We start from the raw sequence: 19,719 nt of genomic DNA, 5'->3' as shown, positions 1-19,719 counted from the left end.
TTAAGCAGTTACATTACTGGTTTCAGCAGTACATTTATTATTTGTAGTGGGAGGATCCTGGGAGGATCACAGGAAGGTAAATCTATCAAGGTGACTTGAATAGCTGGTGGCTAAAGCCTAGTTTAGAAAACAATATATTTGCTCTTATCAATAAATAGGAATCAGTTATACTCTCCAGAGATTTAAAATATTTTTTTTCCTTTCAATGTTGAAGCTTTTATAGAAAATTATTTCTTTCAAGTCACTGAACCTTGTGTTCTTCTAATTGTGTATACTGCATGTATAATAAACAGTAACACCAGATAACTAAAGAAGACTTGAGTGGTAGGCTTCAAAGTCCATGTACAGTGGAACACAGCTGTGGTGTCACTGGATTGAATTGTACATTTTCACTACAGTTGAAACTGGTTTTGTAAATGCAGCTCTGTTAGTATTCCCACGGTCCCTTCCTGTCTGGGTGATGTGGGAAAACGAAAGGAGTGGAAGAGCTGTCCCTGCCTATACGTATAGGGAGAATGGAGAAAGAAGCTTGTCTTAACTTTACCTTGCCAGCATGATGTTGGGTGTCTATACTTGCTTTCTAAGCTACTTCCATTTTCTGCAAAAGCCCAGAGAGTGAGCAGTGGGACAGGTAGCCAAAAATGCATTTCCCTGGGACAAGTTCAGATTCATGAGAAGCTGTAGCTTTTGAAGCTATGGAAAAAAAGGTGACTGTGTATTATAGCAAAAAATTGTAGTTTGGTTGCAGCTACATCTGTAAAAAAGGTGGTCTTGTCAGAGTATCTTTTTTTCTATTTAGTGAAATGTAAATGTAATTTGCAGTGAGGGTGGTGAAACCCTGGCACAGGTTGCCCAGAGAGATGGTAGATGCCCCATCCCTGGAAACATTCCAGGTCAGGCTGGACGAGGCTCTGAGCAACCTGTTGTAGTTGAAGATGTCTCTGCTTACTGCAGGGGTGTTGGACTAGGTGACCTTAAAAGGTCCCTTCCAACCCAAAGAGTCTATGATTCTGTGTCTTAGCTATGGTGTCAGAATTTTTGCTGATAGGTCCCGTCATTCCGAATGGCTGGGGAAGAGAGCACATTGTTAGGGCAGCTATGCCTATATACATCTCTTACTAACAAATCCTTTTAATTCTAAACAGGCTCTTAGTCTTCACAGTTTCTGTGGTTACTGCTAGATGTTTCATAAGTAATTTGCTAAAAGTATGGGGATGGATGTATTTTTAATACTTCAGTTTATAATCAAGGACATACTGTTTTAGTTAAATGTATGATGTTGCCCAGTGCTTGTTCCCAGACCATATTGCTCTGGAGCTTTCATGACTTCCATTTTTAATATGGGTAGTAATACATGTCTGAAAAACATGTATTATTCTTTGCTTCTCTTCTAGTTTATGCACTAGGTCTCCAAACTGTCAAGTCATTGAAAGCAAGAATTCAGTAGAATTTAAAGAGAGTGTGCCATATTCATAGAAACCCTAAAATCAGGAATTATTACTACAAAGGTGCCAGCAATAAGATGTAGCTAAACTACTGAGAACACTTGGAAACCAAGTAGAAATAAGTTAGTTTAAGGTGAACGTGAAAAGGTTTTTTTGTAGTTTTATTTTAAATCAGTGTGCATATGCCTGTGAAATAAGAGAAATATCTTGTTAAATAATTTTGATCTAATATCGTTTATAGGCTATTGCAAAATTGCAACGATGACAGTCTGAATGTTGCACTTCCTATGAGAATGCTTGAGGTATTTTCATCTGAGAATACGTATTTGCCTGTTTTACAAGATGTCAACTATGTGACATCATTAATTGAACAAATTTTGCACTACATGATTCAAAAAGGTGAGTATCTAGGAACTAGAAGTTCTGTGAAATACTAAAAAATCAAACAGAATGTGTAATACCTGAACACCATGTTGTTTAATCACATTTTGCCTTTACCACAGACACTATGAATTAAGTGCGGCATACGCTAACCTATACATTAAATGGATATTTTGCTTGTAATGAGATAACTGCTTGAGAAATTACTTCGGAAATTCTGTTTATAAATTGAATATTCTACAAAGTTACTTACACAGACTTTTACCACAGATATTGAGAGTTGGTGGATATTACCTAACCGAAGTTTTATTCAGTAGTTGTTTACACACAGGCATGGACACGCACTGTGGCAGATGGAAGCTTTAGTTCTGTAAAAGTTGGGCATTGCTTTGCAAAACTGTTTGCTGTAACTACTAGCATTCATTATTATTGTAAATTGGTGTTACAGTTTCATCCTAACACTACAGACACCTTAGCAAAGAGACAGTGATTAGCTTTTCTTTCCCTTGTACCATTATCAGCAAAACTGTTTGCTAAACTGCAATCAGTTACACCTGTGCAAACATACTGCAAGTTAGTGTATTGTGTAGTTATCACCAAAATTAAAGTTTCTTTGAGACAAAACATATTACTCTGGGATTGTGTGAAAAAATTAATTTGGCTTTCTGATACTGTAGCTTGAGTTTGCAAGACTTGTGGATGGTGAAAAAAGACAAAAACATTATGAAATAAACATCTCTGATCCAGCTTCATTGGTATAAAACATAAAAACAGGACCTTCCAATTTGTTAGTTAATTGTTGGGATAATTCGATGTTTTTAAGTTTTAAAGTGCATTCAGTGGACTAGGCTGTCTTATCCTATTACTAAGGGTTTGGCTTTAACTAATACATGTTGAAGTCACTATGAGGCAAAAAAATGACTTACTGTAGCAGGCTGACTTTATTTGCCTAGGCATTACTGGAACTGTAGAAATATTTGTGTTTGTCTCATTGCTTAATATATGATAAGTATATCTTCCAAAATACTTTTCTATTTATTCTTTTAGTGTATTACTCAGTCCTCACAGCTGATACATAAAAGCTTATAAAAATTTTAGATCATAAATTTTAGCAAAAAAGATTCAGCTTTCTGATCGCTTAAAACAAAGCGGTTGCGTGCAACTACAAATATTCTGTCTCCCTAATCACGATGGTTAAGTTGTAAAGAATCTGTAAACAGCTTTTATTAATTAGTGTAAGTTTTGGCATGTCATTTGTCTTCTATGTGTGTCTTGTCAGTGTTGCTAAGTTACTCGCTTATGATGACTTCCACTTGCTGCATTGTATGTCAAGTTAGGTAGCCCCCGACAAAGGGTCTTGGATTGGACCACTCAATGATGCGACACTGTTTATGCATTTACAGTGGTTCCTGTTGTAGTGGAACTTGCATTTTAGTATAGGACTTCATTGAGCAAGGGGAAGCTGGTTTAAGAAGGAGGAAATTGCATGATTCCATTTGTACTTTAGTGAGACAAAAATAGATTACCCTCTACATGTGTCTTTATGGCTTGGGTGGTAATGCATTTTATTACTGTCTGAGAGGTCCCTCTTTTGGGAACAGTAATTGTGTTCTTCAGCTTGCTAAAGCAAGGTGTTTATAGAATTGAGATGTTCTGCCAACAGGACGCTTACTTGTATGATACAGTCATGTTTTGGAGTAGAGGGGAAAATTCATCATTTCTGAAACCATGGAAGGACAACTGTGAAAAACGTGATTAGAATCAATATCAAACTGACCCTGAATGCAGTTATCTATCTATGACTCTATAGAGTGATGTTTCCAAAGAGGTTGCTGGTATATCGTGTTAGTTATGTGAATGTGACTTTGACTATTGTAAAATGTCTTCCTGAGTGAAGCTTCATGCAATGAACTGTAAAGTATTTTTCAAGTTAAAAACGTGAAGTGAATGAGGGGTTTTTTTTTACAGAAAAGAAAAAAAATAATACTGTATTTAAAAAGTGATATTTCTTTTTGCAGGCTACTACAAGTCTCTTTATTTGTTAATTAACAATAAGCTTCCCTCGAGTATTGAGTATTCTGATGTTTTTCGCGTCCCTATTGCAAAAATACTTCTGGAGAATGTTCTGAAGCCATTGCACTTTACATATAGCTCCTGTCCAGAAGGTGCAAGGTAAATAAAGATATTATTAGACATTTGCATACTTTATAGTTAATTTGTTACAGTCAGAGGTGCACAGTTTGTTGTTGTGTGTTTAGCTGTTCTTTCAGTGCAATTTGATTTATTTGCAATAATAATGATTTTTTGGTAATGCTGTACATCAATGAAACAATGCAGTTTCAGGTGTGTTTAAGAAAAAGGCAATAAAATGCTGATGGCTACAATAAACTGAGCACAGAGAGTAGCAGGTATCACAGTACGTAGGAACATAGGTATGGAAGAACTTACATGACAGCAGAGATGCAGCTAAGGGCAGTTGAAGCGAATTTTAAAGTTAAAAAGAACCGTGACAGAGGAGCTGAGGTTTTATGGAGAGAAATAACTAAGTCATAGCTTACAAGGAGAAAGAGTCAGGTATGTAGAAAGATGGAACAAAAATCAAACTGATTCTATCACGTGTGATACTGTTTTGTGTTAAAGTAGTGTTTTTGTGGAAAAAAAGACTAATTATGCATTTAAAATTTATTTTTTATTTCAAGATTATAAACAATGAATTTACAGAATAGTTTTCTGAGAGTTAATGAAGAGTTTAAAGGATAAAATTACATGTAAGATCATCAGGAAAAGGTTGTAGTATAAGAATTTAATTTTTGAGAAATATGAGAAATTTGATTAGCACAAGATTAATGGAGTGTGTCTGCAATCTTCTTGATGGACTTGTTCAAACTTGCAAATTGATCTATTATTCCATGGATGTAAGTGGGGGAAATTTTGCTTATGTTTTCTTTAAATACAGTTTTTCTTCATTTCAGGCAGCAGATTTTTGCAGCCTTCACAGAGGAGTTTCTGGCAGCACCTTTTACAGATCAGATATTCCATTTCGTCATTCCAGCTCTTGCTGATGTGCAGACCATTTTCCCATACGAACTCTTTCTGAATGCACTATTATTAGCAGAAAGTGGATGTTCAAGAAGAAGTGATCAAGCCCCATGGCTTTTTTACTTTGTCTTAACAGTTGGAGAAACATATTTGGGTGAGAAAGCTGAATGACCAATTCATTGTTTTTTCCTATGTGAGTTAATATATTACGTATTTCCACAATGTGGTTCATTGTCAAGTAAAAAGGACAGTTTGTGCATACAAGTATTGGAGAGATCTGTTTTTTATTAGCTATTCTCACCCTTTTCAATTAAGAATATGCTTAATTTGGGACAATTTGGCATAATATGTTTTGATCAGGTATTTCTGGTAAAATATATTTTATAGTATCTGGCTAATGATTTTTTGTTTCTCTGTATGTGCTATAGGATCCCTCTCAGAGGAAGGACTTCTTGTGTATTTAAGGGTACTTCAAACTTTTCTGTCTCAGCTGCCTGTGTCTACTGCTGGTACAAATTGTCAAGATACAAACAGTGATTCTGAAGATGAGGATGAAGAGATCAGTAAAATGACAACTACACCAGTAAGTAGTACAGAATTTCTTTGAATGAATTTGTATTATAGCAGCAGCAGCAAATGCAGGCAAAAACATGATCACCCTAAGTCCGGAGTAGCTACGTGTAGACGGGAACATGTTTACTTCTTAAAAAGAGATGGCTGCTCACCGTAAGCAAATGGAACTGGTTGCTTACATTAAAAACAAAACCCTTACTGTAATAAGAAATCTTAAAAGTACAGGTAGTATGTCTACTGAAGGACAGAGCTTTTATTTAACAAAAAAAGTTTAAACTTCTCTTCTTTAAATTTGTATTTTACAGACTGTATTACTGTCTGTATTCTTTAAATCCATGATGATGCCAAGATATCATGAAACATACCTGTCTGATCTTCCAACTTAGTATTTTCACTTTTTTTTCCTCATGGAAATATTACTAGTTCAACTACAGTCTTTACCCTGTGGAATTAGCTCTGTATTTAAATATATCCACTACTTTGAAAGCCCTCAAAGGTGGAAGGCCTGATTTCTATAATAATGTATAGAGTCTGTTTTAGACTTCCACCAGTGAAATGAATCCATGCTGATTTTAACCTCCTAACACTCAGATGAAGGCTTTGAACAACCAAAATCAGAGAGATGTAAATTCAACAGTTTCATGCTGGACATTATATAATCTCTCAAAAGACACTACTATTCAAAGGACTTACACAGTGTTCAGTCTTTCCTTGTGGGATATGTGAAATTTGACCATATTTAGGGCTCATTAAAAAAACCCCAAGTCTCAGATTATTTTGCCTTCCCACACTGAGCTGGGGATTCTGGATTTCTGTGTGTCTCAGGCACTCGCAGACTTCCTGGCATTTTCTTGGTTAAGTGTTGAAAGCAAAAGTGTACCAGTTATTCTAAGAGATGCTGTTTCTGTAATGCCTACTTATGTTTCATGTAAGGTGACCTACATGTCTGAAGGATAGAGAATTACAGAATCGCTAAGGTTGGAAAGGACCTTCAAGATCATCAAGTCCAACCATTAATCCAGCGCCACCATGTCCCCTAAACCATGTCTTGAAGTGCCACATCCACACGTTTTTTCAACACTTCCAGAGATGGTGACTCCACCACCTCCCTGGGCAGCCTGTTCCAATGCTTGACCACCCTCTCGGTGAAGAAATTTTTCCTAATATCCAATCTAAAACCTCCCCTGGCGCAACTTGAGGCCATTTCCTCTCGTCCTATCACTAGTTACTTGGGAGAAGAGACCAACACCCACCTCACCACAACCCCTTTTCAGGTAGTTGTAGAGAGCGATAAGGTCTCCCCTCAGCCTCCTCTTCTCCAGACTGAACAACCCCAGTTCCCTCAGCCGCTCCTCATAAGACTTGTGCTCCAGACCCCTCACCATCTTCGTTGCCCTTCTCTGGACACGCTTGAGCACCTCAGCATCCTTCTTGTAGTGAGGGGCCCAAAACTGAGCACAGGATTTGAGGTGCGGCCTCACCAGTGCCGAGTACAGGGGCACAATCACTTCCCTACTCCTGCTGGCCACACTAGCGTCCTTCTTGGCCACCTGGGCACACTGCCGGCTCATATTCAGCCGGCTGTCAACCAACACCCCCAGGTCCCTTTCTGCTGGGCAACTCTCCAGCCACTCCTCCCCAAGCCTGTAGCATTGCATGGGGTTGTTGTGGCCGAAGTGCAGGACCCGGCACTTGGCCTTACTAAACTTCACCATTTTTAAGACCTTGATATTGAGAGCATCCTCTTACAAAGAGCCATGCTGCTGGGGAAAACATGCAGCCTTTTACTTGTGCATTTTTAGATGCAGTGTGTTATCGTTACCCCCAAATCTTTACCAAGATAGTGTGAATAAAATACTTAATTTGCCAGCCATGCACACACTGTATGTGATGCAAATACTGTCACATTCTGTTTGGGGCTTAGAGATGTTGGTGATGTTTAAGAGGTGGTTAAGTAAAAACAATGCATAAATTTCTGTTCACAGGTAACTTACAATAACTTGTAAATTAGAGAAAATCTGCTCTGAAGAGGTTTTAATATATAATACTATTTATTGCAATATGTTTTTTGTCTGTTTATCCTGTGAGGTTTTTATGGATTCCATATGTTCATGCATGCCTATCTTACCAAAAAGGGTGAGGTACCCCTCTTTCTTAAAAATTCGTAATTGGGTAACTTGTGTCCTTCAATGAGCCAGACTGCTTTGCTCTGTTGGGGGCAAGACAAAGAGAGGAAAAAAGGAAAAGGAAAGGTTGAGCTCCACTCAGTTCTATGCCAAGAGAAAGCATTCCTCTTCATATGCTTCTTGTATGGGTACTACCAATACTACTATTTGGGTACTACCCAAATGTGTATTAGCCACCCAAGTTTGTTGTTCTTTGTTAACCCAGGGATTATGAATGTGAAAATACTGTTTGTGAAAGAACTTATACTAGACATCCATTTCTGGTTTTCATGTCCCACGCTGACTGATGTCAGTGGGGAAGAGATAACTATTTGCATATTTTCTGCCAGTAAATAATCTTGCCTTACTCTATCCAAGTGTTGCAGAACATGCTTACATTAAAGGGAGTCTTTCCCATGGGCCTAAGTGAAAAGAGTGATACCCAACAGTTGGCTACCTAGGGATTTAAGGCTCTTGGGTCTTACACTTTTAAGAATGCTGCTGGGATATGCATATGTGCTTATGTTTTAATTATTTTACAAGAAAACGTTATGTTCTAGTAAAATTCTGAAGTATTATTAGTTTTTTTAGAAAGGGGATATTTGATCATTAGAAAGACTTAAGATTTTTCTTTGATATGTTTGTAGGGTGATGGGAGAATATCAGTGCAGTACATAACTGAGGAGTGTCTAAAGAAATTGGATACAAAGCAGCAGACAAACACTCTACTGAATATGGTTTGGAGGGATTCAGCTAGTGAAGAGGTCTTTACTCTGATGGCATCGATCTGCCACACGCTAATGGTACAACACCGAATGATGGTGCCAAAAGTCAGGCAAGTATAATAATAGTGATGTTGAACCGTAGTGCATCTAAAATTAGTTTTATTATGTTCTAAATACCCTGTGGGTTTTTTCTGTGTTTTCTTTTATGATCAGCTGAAATAAATAAGAATTTCAGAATTTAAAAAATAATTCCAGGCAAACCAGAGAGTGGATCCGTTCTGGTTCTTATTTTTGTTCTTGTTCATTGTGCTCTCTGAGTAATCACTGCATCTGAAAGTGTAAGGTTTTGGCTTGTTTCAGGAATTGCAAATAAGCTTGTTCTCAATGTGGTGATAGCATACTATGGAACAGGTAGTGTTTGTGGTCAGAAAATCACACACAAATAGGGATTGCAAAGATTCTTGAAAGGAGTTTATCCTCCCCATGGCTCAGAGGCAGTGTTAAGTGTCGTTCTAACAGAAATTTGTCTAGCTTGTTCTTAAAACTTTCGGTGATATGGATTCCACAGTCTCTCTGGCTGGCTGAGCACTGAAAGAAACTTGTTTTCTACCTCCTATAATACATAGCCAAAGTAACTCTTGCTACAAACTAAAATGATTCGTAAGTATTGAAAATCACTGTTGTTGTTTGGCAAGGGCTCTGGCACCTGAGATGGAGATAAGTGTCTTGTTCATTTGTACAGCATTCCTTTACACAGACTGCAAACCACAAATGTCAGTAACAAAGGAAAAAGATTTTTGACCTTTTTATCATCGGACTAAGACCCATAGGTATTAACACTGTTCTGGTGCAAGTAGTTTTGAATAAGTATGTAGTTGCTGGTAGTAAAGTAGGTATTTAGGGAATGTTGTAAACGTAATCAATTCAAACTGCATTGTAAACAGTGATACAGAAAACTAATTAGGTGCTATCTTTGCCCAATGGTGTTTATAGCTGTTAGAGGAAGTAAGATGTCAGTGAAACTGTGATTGCTCGATTAGGGTAATTAGTTCTTTGTAGACTAATTGCATTAGAGCAGGATGTGAGACCTGAAGATCATAGCAGCAGTTGAATTAGTATGCTTGCTTTGTTGTTGCAAGTAGTACGTTGCCTTGGATAGTAATTACCGAGTTTAAATGCATCACTGCTTTGACTTGAGGTTTGCTGGTGAATTGTGTGGAAAAGGGTGTTTAATGAATAAAGAAGTCACACAGAACTTTAATTGTATGAGTATGGCATCTATTTCCTCTAAGAAGCTGTATTGGTTCTTTGCAGTTATTTGTGATAATAAGCTAGTTACACATTGGATATATTCAGGAGCTATGGAAGCTCTACTCAGCATTTTATAATGGAAAGCAATTTACAAATTTTAACTTTTGAATAGCTCCAAAATAGTTGAATGTACCAATTTTAGAAATAAGTAGTAGAGATACTAAGATTTGTGTCAGTAATACCAGTGGAATTACTTTCATGGTCAAAATGAAGTTAATTCATATGGGTATTTGGTAAATTAAAGTAGATGTTTAGTTACTAGTTCAGATGTCCAAATCAATTGTAACTGCTGGGTTTGGCAGGCATCATCGTGCTATAGGATGTGTCAATCTTTTGTCCTATTCTCAGTGCATTTTAGACCTGGCCGAAGTTACCAAGCACCTATTCTAAACATCGTTTTTGAGTGTTTTTCAAAGGACATTTGATACTTATTTTAAAGGTAGTAAACTTTGTGCCATTTTGTCATTAATTTCCACTTTTTTTAATTGCCTGATGATTTTTTTATTGCACAGATGATTCTGTCAAATTTAATGCTAGCCTTTTGAAAGATGCTTCCTTTGTTTTGAAACTAACTTTTACATGACAGTAAAGTGTATCTAGTTTAATTAAACTAGAAATACGTAAGCAGAAATAATGTATTTAAAAGTATTTATCTATCCTGAGAGCTCAAAAATACTCTTTTATTTTCTGTTTGGAAACATACTGGGTCAAATCACTTGAAAGGTAGGAAAGGTTTTTACAAAGACTTTGCTTATTTAACAGCATTTACAACTGTAATAGAAAATAATGATGATTAAAAACAAAGGCTGCAAATCTGCAAAGAGGGATGCTAAATAAAGCTAGTAATAACTGAAAATAACTTTTCAGTAACTGTAAAGAAAGTTAGACTAAAGTTAACATAGGCTTTGGAAGGGAGGAAACAAATGTCTTTGTATTGTTTTAATAGTTCGGAGGCTTTCTTCTTTCTTGACAAGAGAGACTCATACTATAGACTTACATCACTCTGGTAAAGCTGAATGCTTTTTCTTCCTGTGACTTCTCAGTACACCTTTGATTTGACTGATGATGATGTTATGTGGTGGTAGGAACACTGGTGTTGCTGCATTAGCTCAGTAGTTTCTTTGGTTTTGCAACACGAGACCAAGAAAGAATGGAACAAGTTAACCTGAAAGTACAATGTAATTTTGAACAGAAGGAGCAAAGCCTCTAGATTCTCTACAGAGAGTGGTGGATCCAAAGGTGGATTAATGGAAAAACACATTGCTTTTGATTAGTTGTAAGGAATTTTGATAAATTCTGAGTAAGTACTGGAAAGGTGTGATCAAGCCCAATTAAAGAAAAAGACCACAAGACTGGAAGAACCTAGCTGCAGCTAGTGTTCAGTAAGCCAGATGAGAGGTGTGGAATAAAATCCTGATTGTAATGAAGTCATTGAGAATTGCACTTGTTTTCAGAGCAGTAGTGCTTTCATCTTTTCACTGTGAAGTTGATATGTATTATGGAATACAGTTATTAAAAAAAAAAACCCAACAACATAGGTCTTGGAGTATAGTTCTCATTATGAAGAGATTTGCAAGACCTCTGTTCATAAAAACTATACGTTAACTAGTAAATTCTGCTTGTGCAAAAAACATTCTGTTTCAGGTCATTACTATGGCTTAATATTAAATAGTGATGGAAACTATTGTACTGGGACTTCAGTCACGATCAGCGGTCTGATCAGTGCCCCAGAGTAATTGCTAATCTTGGTTTAACAGTTTTGTAATGACTGTATATTACTACTATTTAATTAACATAACATTACTAATCTTAACCGGTGGTTGAAAATTGTTTGGAAAACTGACATTCTGGTGTAATATGAGCGGCCTGTCTTCATACATGTGCTGAAGATACTTAGGCTTAATGTGAGGCTATTTTAGTAATTCTTAGGGAATGTTCTTACGCTGTTGTATTTTTCTTAAAACCAGAATTATTGTATATGAAGTTATTACAGTTCTTACAGTTCTTACATATTTTTAAGCTTTACTTTACATTCTTGATCCAATATGAAGAGAGGCAGAAGCATAAAGCATCCTAAAAGAGCGGTGTAGTTCATTTAACGATGGCTTTGCATATGCTGTATCATACCTGTGACACCTTGCAGTTCTGAAGTGTCAAAATCCGCTGCCCTGGCAGCAGTGACCTTTCGCAGACTCTATGAACTCCTCTCATTCTAGTGTATTCTCTTCATTAACTTAAATGGTCTCAGTGGGAAACTGGGCTCAATTTATGACCTAGACTGAAAATCTTGCCTTTACCTAATTAACTTGTAGTGGTGCCTCAGCTAAATTAAGCTTAATGGGTCATTTAATCTGTCCCATTGCGCAGGAGGAATTTTGACACTTTTTTTTTAAACCAGAGGTGCCCAAAATACTGTTCTGGCAAGTACACATAAATCATGTGGCCTTTGTGGACATGATACCTACGGAGAGAAACAAGGTTCTAAATAAACGGTTGTTATGTACTTACTTTTGGAAGCAGATAATTTAATTTGGTATGGTTAAAATGGATACTTAACAGAAATCACTGGAGTGAATTCAACTCTTATCATAGCCTGTGGCTGAGACAGTGTTCGTTTTTCCACTTGAAAGGGGCTTATCCTTTCTGATAGTTAAGAAGTGGTTCTTCTCCCAAACTACAGTGCTAAATCTGAATATTGAACTTTACAGAAAATCTATTAATGAATCCATTATATAAAACCATGTATAATGATACCATAATAAGGAAGTTGGTATTCAGTGAGATTTTTCAAGAAAATGAAGAACCGCCAGATGGTAGGGGTAAAAACTCAGGGTTAAACTATCTGCTTGGTTTGTTTTTAGAATAGTACAAATATTGAAAATGAAACACCCGAGTTAGATTATAAAAATTTACATAAAAAAGAAATAATGTCTAATCTTTTTTATTTCTAGTGTTTGTGTGTGTGTTTATTTTTTTTCTTTAAAGAAAAAAGTGATCAAGATTGTATGGACACTCAAGCTTTATATTAACGGATCTCTAAATTTTGTGAATTGATAATGCTTTGTCTCCAGGGTAGAAATTATTATCTTGCACTGTGTGATTTCAATGTTGATGTCGTTGTATCTGGAAATGCTGGTTTTTAGCAGATGCACATCTTTTCTCTTGCCAAAGCAAAAGACCGAATGAGGTAGATCTTGATCTGTTTTAATTCTCAAAAAGTTTTTGTTTTTTACTTTTTAATTTAAATTTTTTTAGGCTTTTTTTTTAATGTGAGGCCACAAATTTTGAAAATTTTTAGTACAGCCGATTTCTTGAACTTTTGCAGAGATACAACTTTCCAAGGCCATCCTTACATTGTGGTGGTTTGTTTTGTTTGATCCCATTGTTATCTTCTACTTTAAAAGCCCATTTCTATACTTGGAGCGGGAAGGTAGTGTAGGTTGTTTCTGCTGTCATTCCTTTAGCAATGGATTATATTTTAGGGGAATCTAGTGATGTAAGATTCTTGTAATGCAAAGCCTAATTCACTGTTCTGCATTTAGTTTGCATTTTCATGTTTATTTTCTGGAAACAGTATGGAAATTTTAGACTTGATGAATTCATCTGCTTCATATTTCATAGGTATTTCATATTGACAAAACAGGCTGTATGATAACATCTTCTACCAAACTTGCGTTTTCTTATTTAACCAGATTTTCAGGGAAGGGAAATGTGAAAGTTGAATACATTCAGCATTTCTGGAATCGGGCCATGAAATATAGCAGTTGCTACAATTGACTGTCTGAATCACGGATATGGAATAAAAATGGCTAAAACTTAGACAAAGGTTATTATTATAAGCTCTTAAGGTTTGTCCTTTTTTTCCCTTCATTATTGCTGAATACTGCTAGAATGAAAAAATGAATTACATTATGATAGGTTCAGTGTCCATAATGTTTGTTAATTTCTGCTAAAACTATAACATAATTTCCAGGGATGATTGTAAAATTAACAAGTTTTTACTTGGAAGCCCTACGAGACCTAATGACACTGTGCCAAATTACATTTGATTTCAAATATGAGGCTGAAAACTGAAGGTCAGTGAGGAAATTTCTCATTTCAGAAACAAAGAAATCTGAGCTATTATTCAGACATTTAAACATTAAAATACAAATCCAAATTCTAAATTAGCTAGATATAAGCAGCCCTTCCTCACCTGATAATGCTAATTTCCACCCAAATGTCAAAATAATATGATTTTTAGAAGGAAGTAGAATTCCCATGTATCAAATTCAGGTTGAATTGTTTCCAAAATTACACACATTTAAAGCAGAACTTAATTTTACAGTAAAACTTACCTTAAACTGGTGTTAGCTGCAGTTGCTTCAAATTTGACTCAAACTTAGTAATGATTACCAACATGCAACTTCTCTGGAATATGCGAAGCTCCCAACTCTTTTAAAAGGTGCTGATCTATGTATTTAAAATCCAAAGTTTTTGAAACAAGCGGGGTGATATTTAGCAAAGACATACCACAAACCAGAGGTTGCTTGTATTTCATTTCCGCTGCTTCTGCGTGCCCCTGTTCTATTTCCAAAACTCGCCGTACCTGTGAAACTCTATCCCTTCTCTTTAGTGAAGAGTTCTGCCCTTCTTCATGCTGCTTTATCCTCGCACCGTTCCTTGTCTGTGCAACTGGCTTTTGGTGAATGCACGTGAATTGAGAGCCTGAAGAAGGGACTAGCTGTGTGGATGCATGAGAGGCTGTACTTCAGTGAAGGCAGCAAAAAGAGCCCACAGGGCTTCAGCAGCCAGTAAGCGAGGACCCAGAGGCATATGGCACTATGCAGTATTTCTGAGCGGCTGTGTAGGTTTTCTTGTGGGTGGGTTTTTTTTTTATGTCTTTAAATAAATTGCCACTTAAACTAGTCTCAAATGTTTTTAAGTGTTTACTGATATTTTACTTTTTTCCTTAATAAAACATGTGCTTCCTTTCCTTTTGCCATCTGGCAAATTTTAATTTATCCATGTGGTCCCTCATAAATACTGCTTTTTTTCGGGCAGCAGCTAGTCTACCCTCTCTGCTCCCATTTCTGAGCATCCTACCTCTTGTATGCATGGTCACAGGGAATTTTGATATTATGAGGCTTTTGACCTCTGAGAGGAGATGTGGACCCGAGTATCTGTTTTGCCTTACTTATTCTGATTGTAATTAGGAGACCTAGGAAAGTAGCATTTAGGATAACTGACTGAATATAGTTCTTCAAGATCTAAAAACTGGCAGTTCAGTCAGTCAAATCCTGCTTGGTTTCCTAGAAGACATTAATTATTTCAAATTATCTTTATCACATATGTTGTTTCCTGCAGGGAAAAAGATAGGCGGGGGAGACTTTTTAATTCCAGGAAGGTTTTTTTTTTTCCCCCCCCTCATTTTTCAAAAAAGTTGATCATGCCATAATCATGTCTGATATAATATGCTTAAAGTCAGTCCTGCATGTAACTGACATGTGAACATACACATTTATTTTTACAGGTGTATAAACCATTTTCTGTCTACAGATGGGTTAGTATATGTGTATGGATTGCTGTCCTGACAGACATTGTTCCACTGATGATGTTATATTTATATCTGCTGTGCAGAATCTACCAGTAAAATTTCTACATAATTTTAAATCAATAGTTGCTTCAAGCGTAATTTAACAAAGGTAGCAATTTTTGTGAAAAGTAGATTAAAATCTTTAACGTTAATGTCAGAAGAACCACAGAAATGACCTGTTAACAAGTTGGTGTGATTTTCTATATTAGAATTTTAAAAAATCCCAGATAAATTACTCAGTGTGTGTGTGTTATTTTTATTAATGTGTGTTCAATTCTGTGGAATAATGCAAACTTGGGTTTATATTGTGTGGTTTGTTGCTGAGTTAATGAAAACTCTGTATTTTGGCTCTAAGGATTTGTATGCTTGTTTTTCAGCTTTTGGGGCTTTCACCTGATTTGATTAGATTAAGAACCTCCACCTTGAAAAAAAAATTTAAATTGTTAATGTTTGAGAAATGCTTGACAGAAAAGTTCTTACAGAAGCGTTGTGTTTTGTGAATACAGTATTTTGGAAGACACAATTTATTTGAACTTCCTCTTGCAGGCTTCTTTATAGTTTAGCCTTCAATGCCAGATTCCTGAGGCATCTTTGGTATTTGATATCTTCAATGACTACACGAATGATTACAGGGTATGTATTATACCATTTCTAAAACCGAGTCTTCGTTAAAATAGAGCGTATCTAGTGAAAAGAGAATGAGACAATTAGTGGTATGACAGTGCTTGTGGAAGATGATTAAAAACAAAACTGTAATGGTTTCTTAGCTCCTACGGTTTCATAAAACTGAGGAAAATCTTGGATTGTAAATAACTACAGGTAAATAAATCTTTATTTAAAATAAGGTGGATGTTTTGTAGTTTTTGAAGTGCTTACTAGCATCAATATAACAAGCACCGAAACCCCAAGTACTTCATCTGAAGTGTATGAGTTTTCTCTCATATACTTTGACTAGTCCGGAAACTGATGGTGGTAGAAACATATTCCCAGGAACTGAAGCATTGGGCCTACAGATTCGTTCCGTGCTGACATGCAGATTAGTTACTCTCTGCTTCATGCCTCTGTTCTAAACCAGTAAGTATCTGCAATACTAGTAATAGCATAGTTAATAGTTAATGCCAAAGTTTATATATTATCAAGACACTGAGATACTGTAGTGACAAAAACTTACAAAGAGTAACCTTATTTTGCAAGAATGGGAAATAGGTATTTAACTGAGAGCACCGTCCTTATTTTGCCATAGGAACTACTACTAAATATTTTTACTAGAATGCTGAAGTTAATTTTAGAGTATTTAATTAACCATCTCCTTAATTTTGCATTTTGTATTTTAAGGTCTATGGTGCCACTCCTTCAAGTGATTTCAAGAGGCTCTCCAATGTCTTTAGAAGACTCTAGTCGAATTATCCCTCTCTTCTACCTTTTTAGTTCTTTGTTTAGTCACTCACTTATTTCTATTCATGATAATGAATTCTTTGGTGATCCAATAGAAGGTGAGTTCCAAGCATATTAAATAGCAGTGCTTTGCAAAATGTTTTTGTGTAAGGCTACAAATTTCCCTGGGCAATGATTTGCTGACATCTGTGGGGAAGGCTCTTCTGGGCTGACTTGCTGATAGTCCCCTGAGCACTCAGCTGTCAGCTGTCTCTTTCATGGCGATTGCATTTAAGGAAAAGAGGAGAAAAAAAAAAAAAAGATGGTCTGCACCTAGGGAACTCTAGCTTTACAGGTCTGATATGGAAGTGCTTAATCATGATGATTTTTAATGAGTTAGTGAAGAGAGTGAAGTTGTTCTGGACTGATTAACATAGCAGGAATCACAAAAGAGAATAAGAGAATATTGTGATTAGAATCATTGTGACTGCAAACAATTACAAGAGCTGATAACCTTCATAAATGTCTACTCGGTCTCTTTTTGGGTGAGGTTTCTTTTCTCTACCTTTAGATTTTGTGTAGGAATATTAAAGTTGCAATGAAATAAGTGGTTTTTAAATAACAAAGTGATTAAGAAAAAGTGATTTAAGGAGAAATAAACTTCTGTTTTATGTAGTTGTAGGTCAAAGACAATCATCAATGATGCCTTTTACACTAGAAGAGCTTGTAATATTATCACGCTGCCTTCGAGACGCATGTTTAGGAATCATAAAGTTGGCTTACCCAGAAACAAAACCAGAGGTTCGTGAGGAATATATTGCAGCATTTAGAAGTGTTGGAGTAACGAAAAATACGGAAATGCAGCAATGTATACAGACGGAACAAAAAAGGTGGATTCAGTTATTCAAGGTAAATTGTGTCAATTTTCAGAACATATTTAAATAAAATTTTTCAGACTTCTGCTGAAGATATGAAATTACTTTTTTTTTCCCTCCTCTAATTATACTTTTAACACAGCTGTTACAAGGAATATGGATTTGGGAGGGTTGCTTTTTGGCGTATATGCTAAACTTTAATTTAATTAAATTCAGATAACTGTAACATTTTTTTGCTTCTGGCAACTCTTAATTTAACTTGCTTACTCTGTTTATAAAATAAAGTTACTATATATAGGTTTTAACTTGGACTCCCATTCAGCAAGGTACTTAACTGTGTCATTATAGCTTTATGCAGGTGTGAAATTCTGACTCATACAATTACTCAAGTACTTCTGTATTTGATATGCCTCTAGGCTTCATTAAATAGGTACCATGCTGTATTGGTTTTGTTGGTGATCTACTAAAATATGTTGGTACCACGTCTTTTGGGTTTGCTGGAATACTAATGGATGGTGAATCCAGCTTAGCAAATGTAACCTTAATGTATGTTCTTTCTGGATACCTACCAATGTATTTCTGCTAGTTTTATCCATGGCATCCGATCTAAGACATGAGTTAAGAGAAGCTGGAAATGTTGGCAGGAAAAAATGTAATATAACTGTTGCCGAAAAAAAGGAGTGCTTGACTTGTCATGAAAATTCTGCAGCAAACACATCTAGTCAGCTAAAATTGCTCATTAAAGAAGTGGGAGCAGAAGAAATGCATTTTCCAAATTGAATGCTGGATTTACAGTCTGTTTAATACTGGCGACCTCTCGCACACTAATGTTCAGTTCGAGTCATCAGCTGTCCCTTCAGGTCTTTTATCACTGCTTTTGTCAAGCTATCTATTTAATTGAAAGAAGTTAATTGAATGAAAATGATCAACTAAGCTTGTATTAATATTGCTAATGGAACTTTCTTCTTGGCCATGTTTGGAGAAAGATGTCATGCTAGACTTTAGGAAAGGCCCATTAAGGCTTGCACTTAACCTGATGGGCTAATTAAGGAATGCTTATTCATTCTACAAGTCTAAGATAGCCTCTATCCAGCCTATTCTGCCTGATTTTACAACACATTTCACTTACGAGCATAAGCATTAATAGCGGTGAGAGTAACTGATAATGTTTTGATTGCATTGAATACAGTCCTAATGCACCACTGAATTTGTAATTTGCACAGATTGATCTAATATATGTTTGCACAATTTAATTTAATTACTTGTCTTTAAATTGCCAAATAAACTTTCGATTTAAAGGTCAGAAGTGAAAACCTCAATATGTCTTATTTTTCTAAGGAGGACGGCATGCTAGGGGTATTTTTACATATGCAGTTTATATCATGCCATATTCTCTTTTTTGGTCTTTAGTTTGTCATATTTAATCAATCTTCTTATAAGCTGCTTACATTTCAGGTGAATTTGATCATACTTTGCTGTCAATCAGAAAACTGTAAAATCCCGAGTTACTTTGTCTCACTTTGGCAGTCGGGAATTAATCTCGAAGTGGAACTGTTTAAATTCAGCGTACCCTTACTGTTTTCGGGAGCTAGGGCTGGCATCCATTAGCTGAATTACCAATGTAAATCTTGAGGGTATCTCGAAGGCTCTGGTTCTGCCGAAGAAAGTAGCTAATAACAAAGCTTCCCTCCTTCAGAAATACAGTGTTACAGATCAAAATTCAACACAGCTAAGGTTCATCTCATCAAGAAGACTACTGTACACAACACTGAGGGCAACTTCAAAATAGCTGCTTGCCAGTAAGCAGGCAGCAATATCTTCTTCCAAATCATTAGAACAAAGCTAAAGTAGATAATCATAAATTTAAGTAGAAAATGCTTTTCTTTCTTTTATGCTATGTCAGATATATGAGAGATTTATCGTTGCTAAAGCTTTTGTAAGCTGCCTGCAGAGAAAAAGGCACATTCCTTCCCTGTCATCTATGCTTTTAATTTATCTTTTTTCTTTTAATTTTTCACACTGTTTTGCTTATTTTCCTTGCTACGGGTGTGTAATGACATATATTCCTGTGTATATATATATACACGCAACTGTAGGTTACTTCTGCAAGGTAATGGTAAATCTGAAAACAGTGAGACTGCTGACAATGATGTGTGTATCTGCTAACAGACTGGAGGTCTTTGGCAAGATTTACATGTGAAATTGTCTTTATTCAGCAGAATCCCCCTTTTTTTGCTTGGTATAATACTGAATAGT

The 19,719-nt window shown here is 36.1% G+C and overlaps 1 protein-coding gene across 1 annotated transcript in view; it reads left to right on the top strand.

The window, feature by feature from the left end:
* The window catches only part of UBE3C (ubiquitin protein ligase E3C), an 84,265-nt gene that overhangs the window by 19,236 nt on the left and 45,310 nt on the right, over positions 1-19,719 (top strand). Inside the window, exons 6-13 of the mRNA XM_082014791.1 lie at positions 1,687-1,844; positions 3,845-3,998; positions 4,799-5,019; positions 5,294-5,448; positions 8,251-8,438; positions 15,761-15,847; positions 16,550-16,707; positions 17,265-17,497. Of these exons, the coding sequence (XP_081870917.1) occupies positions 1,687-1,844; positions 3,845-3,998; positions 4,799-5,019; positions 5,294-5,448; positions 8,251-8,438; positions 15,761-15,847; positions 16,550-16,707; positions 17,265-17,497 (1,354 nt within the window). The remainder of the gene's footprint in view (positions 1-1,686; positions 1,845-3,844; positions 3,999-4,798; positions 5,020-5,293; positions 5,449-8,250; positions 8,439-15,760; positions 15,848-16,549; positions 16,708-17,264; positions 17,498-19,719) is intronic.

This window comes from Phaethon aethereus (assembly GCF_964289735.1).
Source record: "Phaethon aethereus genome assembly, chromosome: 2".
NCBI lineage: Eukaryota > Metazoa > Chordata > Aves > Phaethontiformes > Phaethontidae > Phaethon > Phaethon aethereus.
The sequence above is the reverse complement of the archived record's forward strand: the minus strand, read 5'-3'. Positions and strand labels throughout refer to the sequence as shown.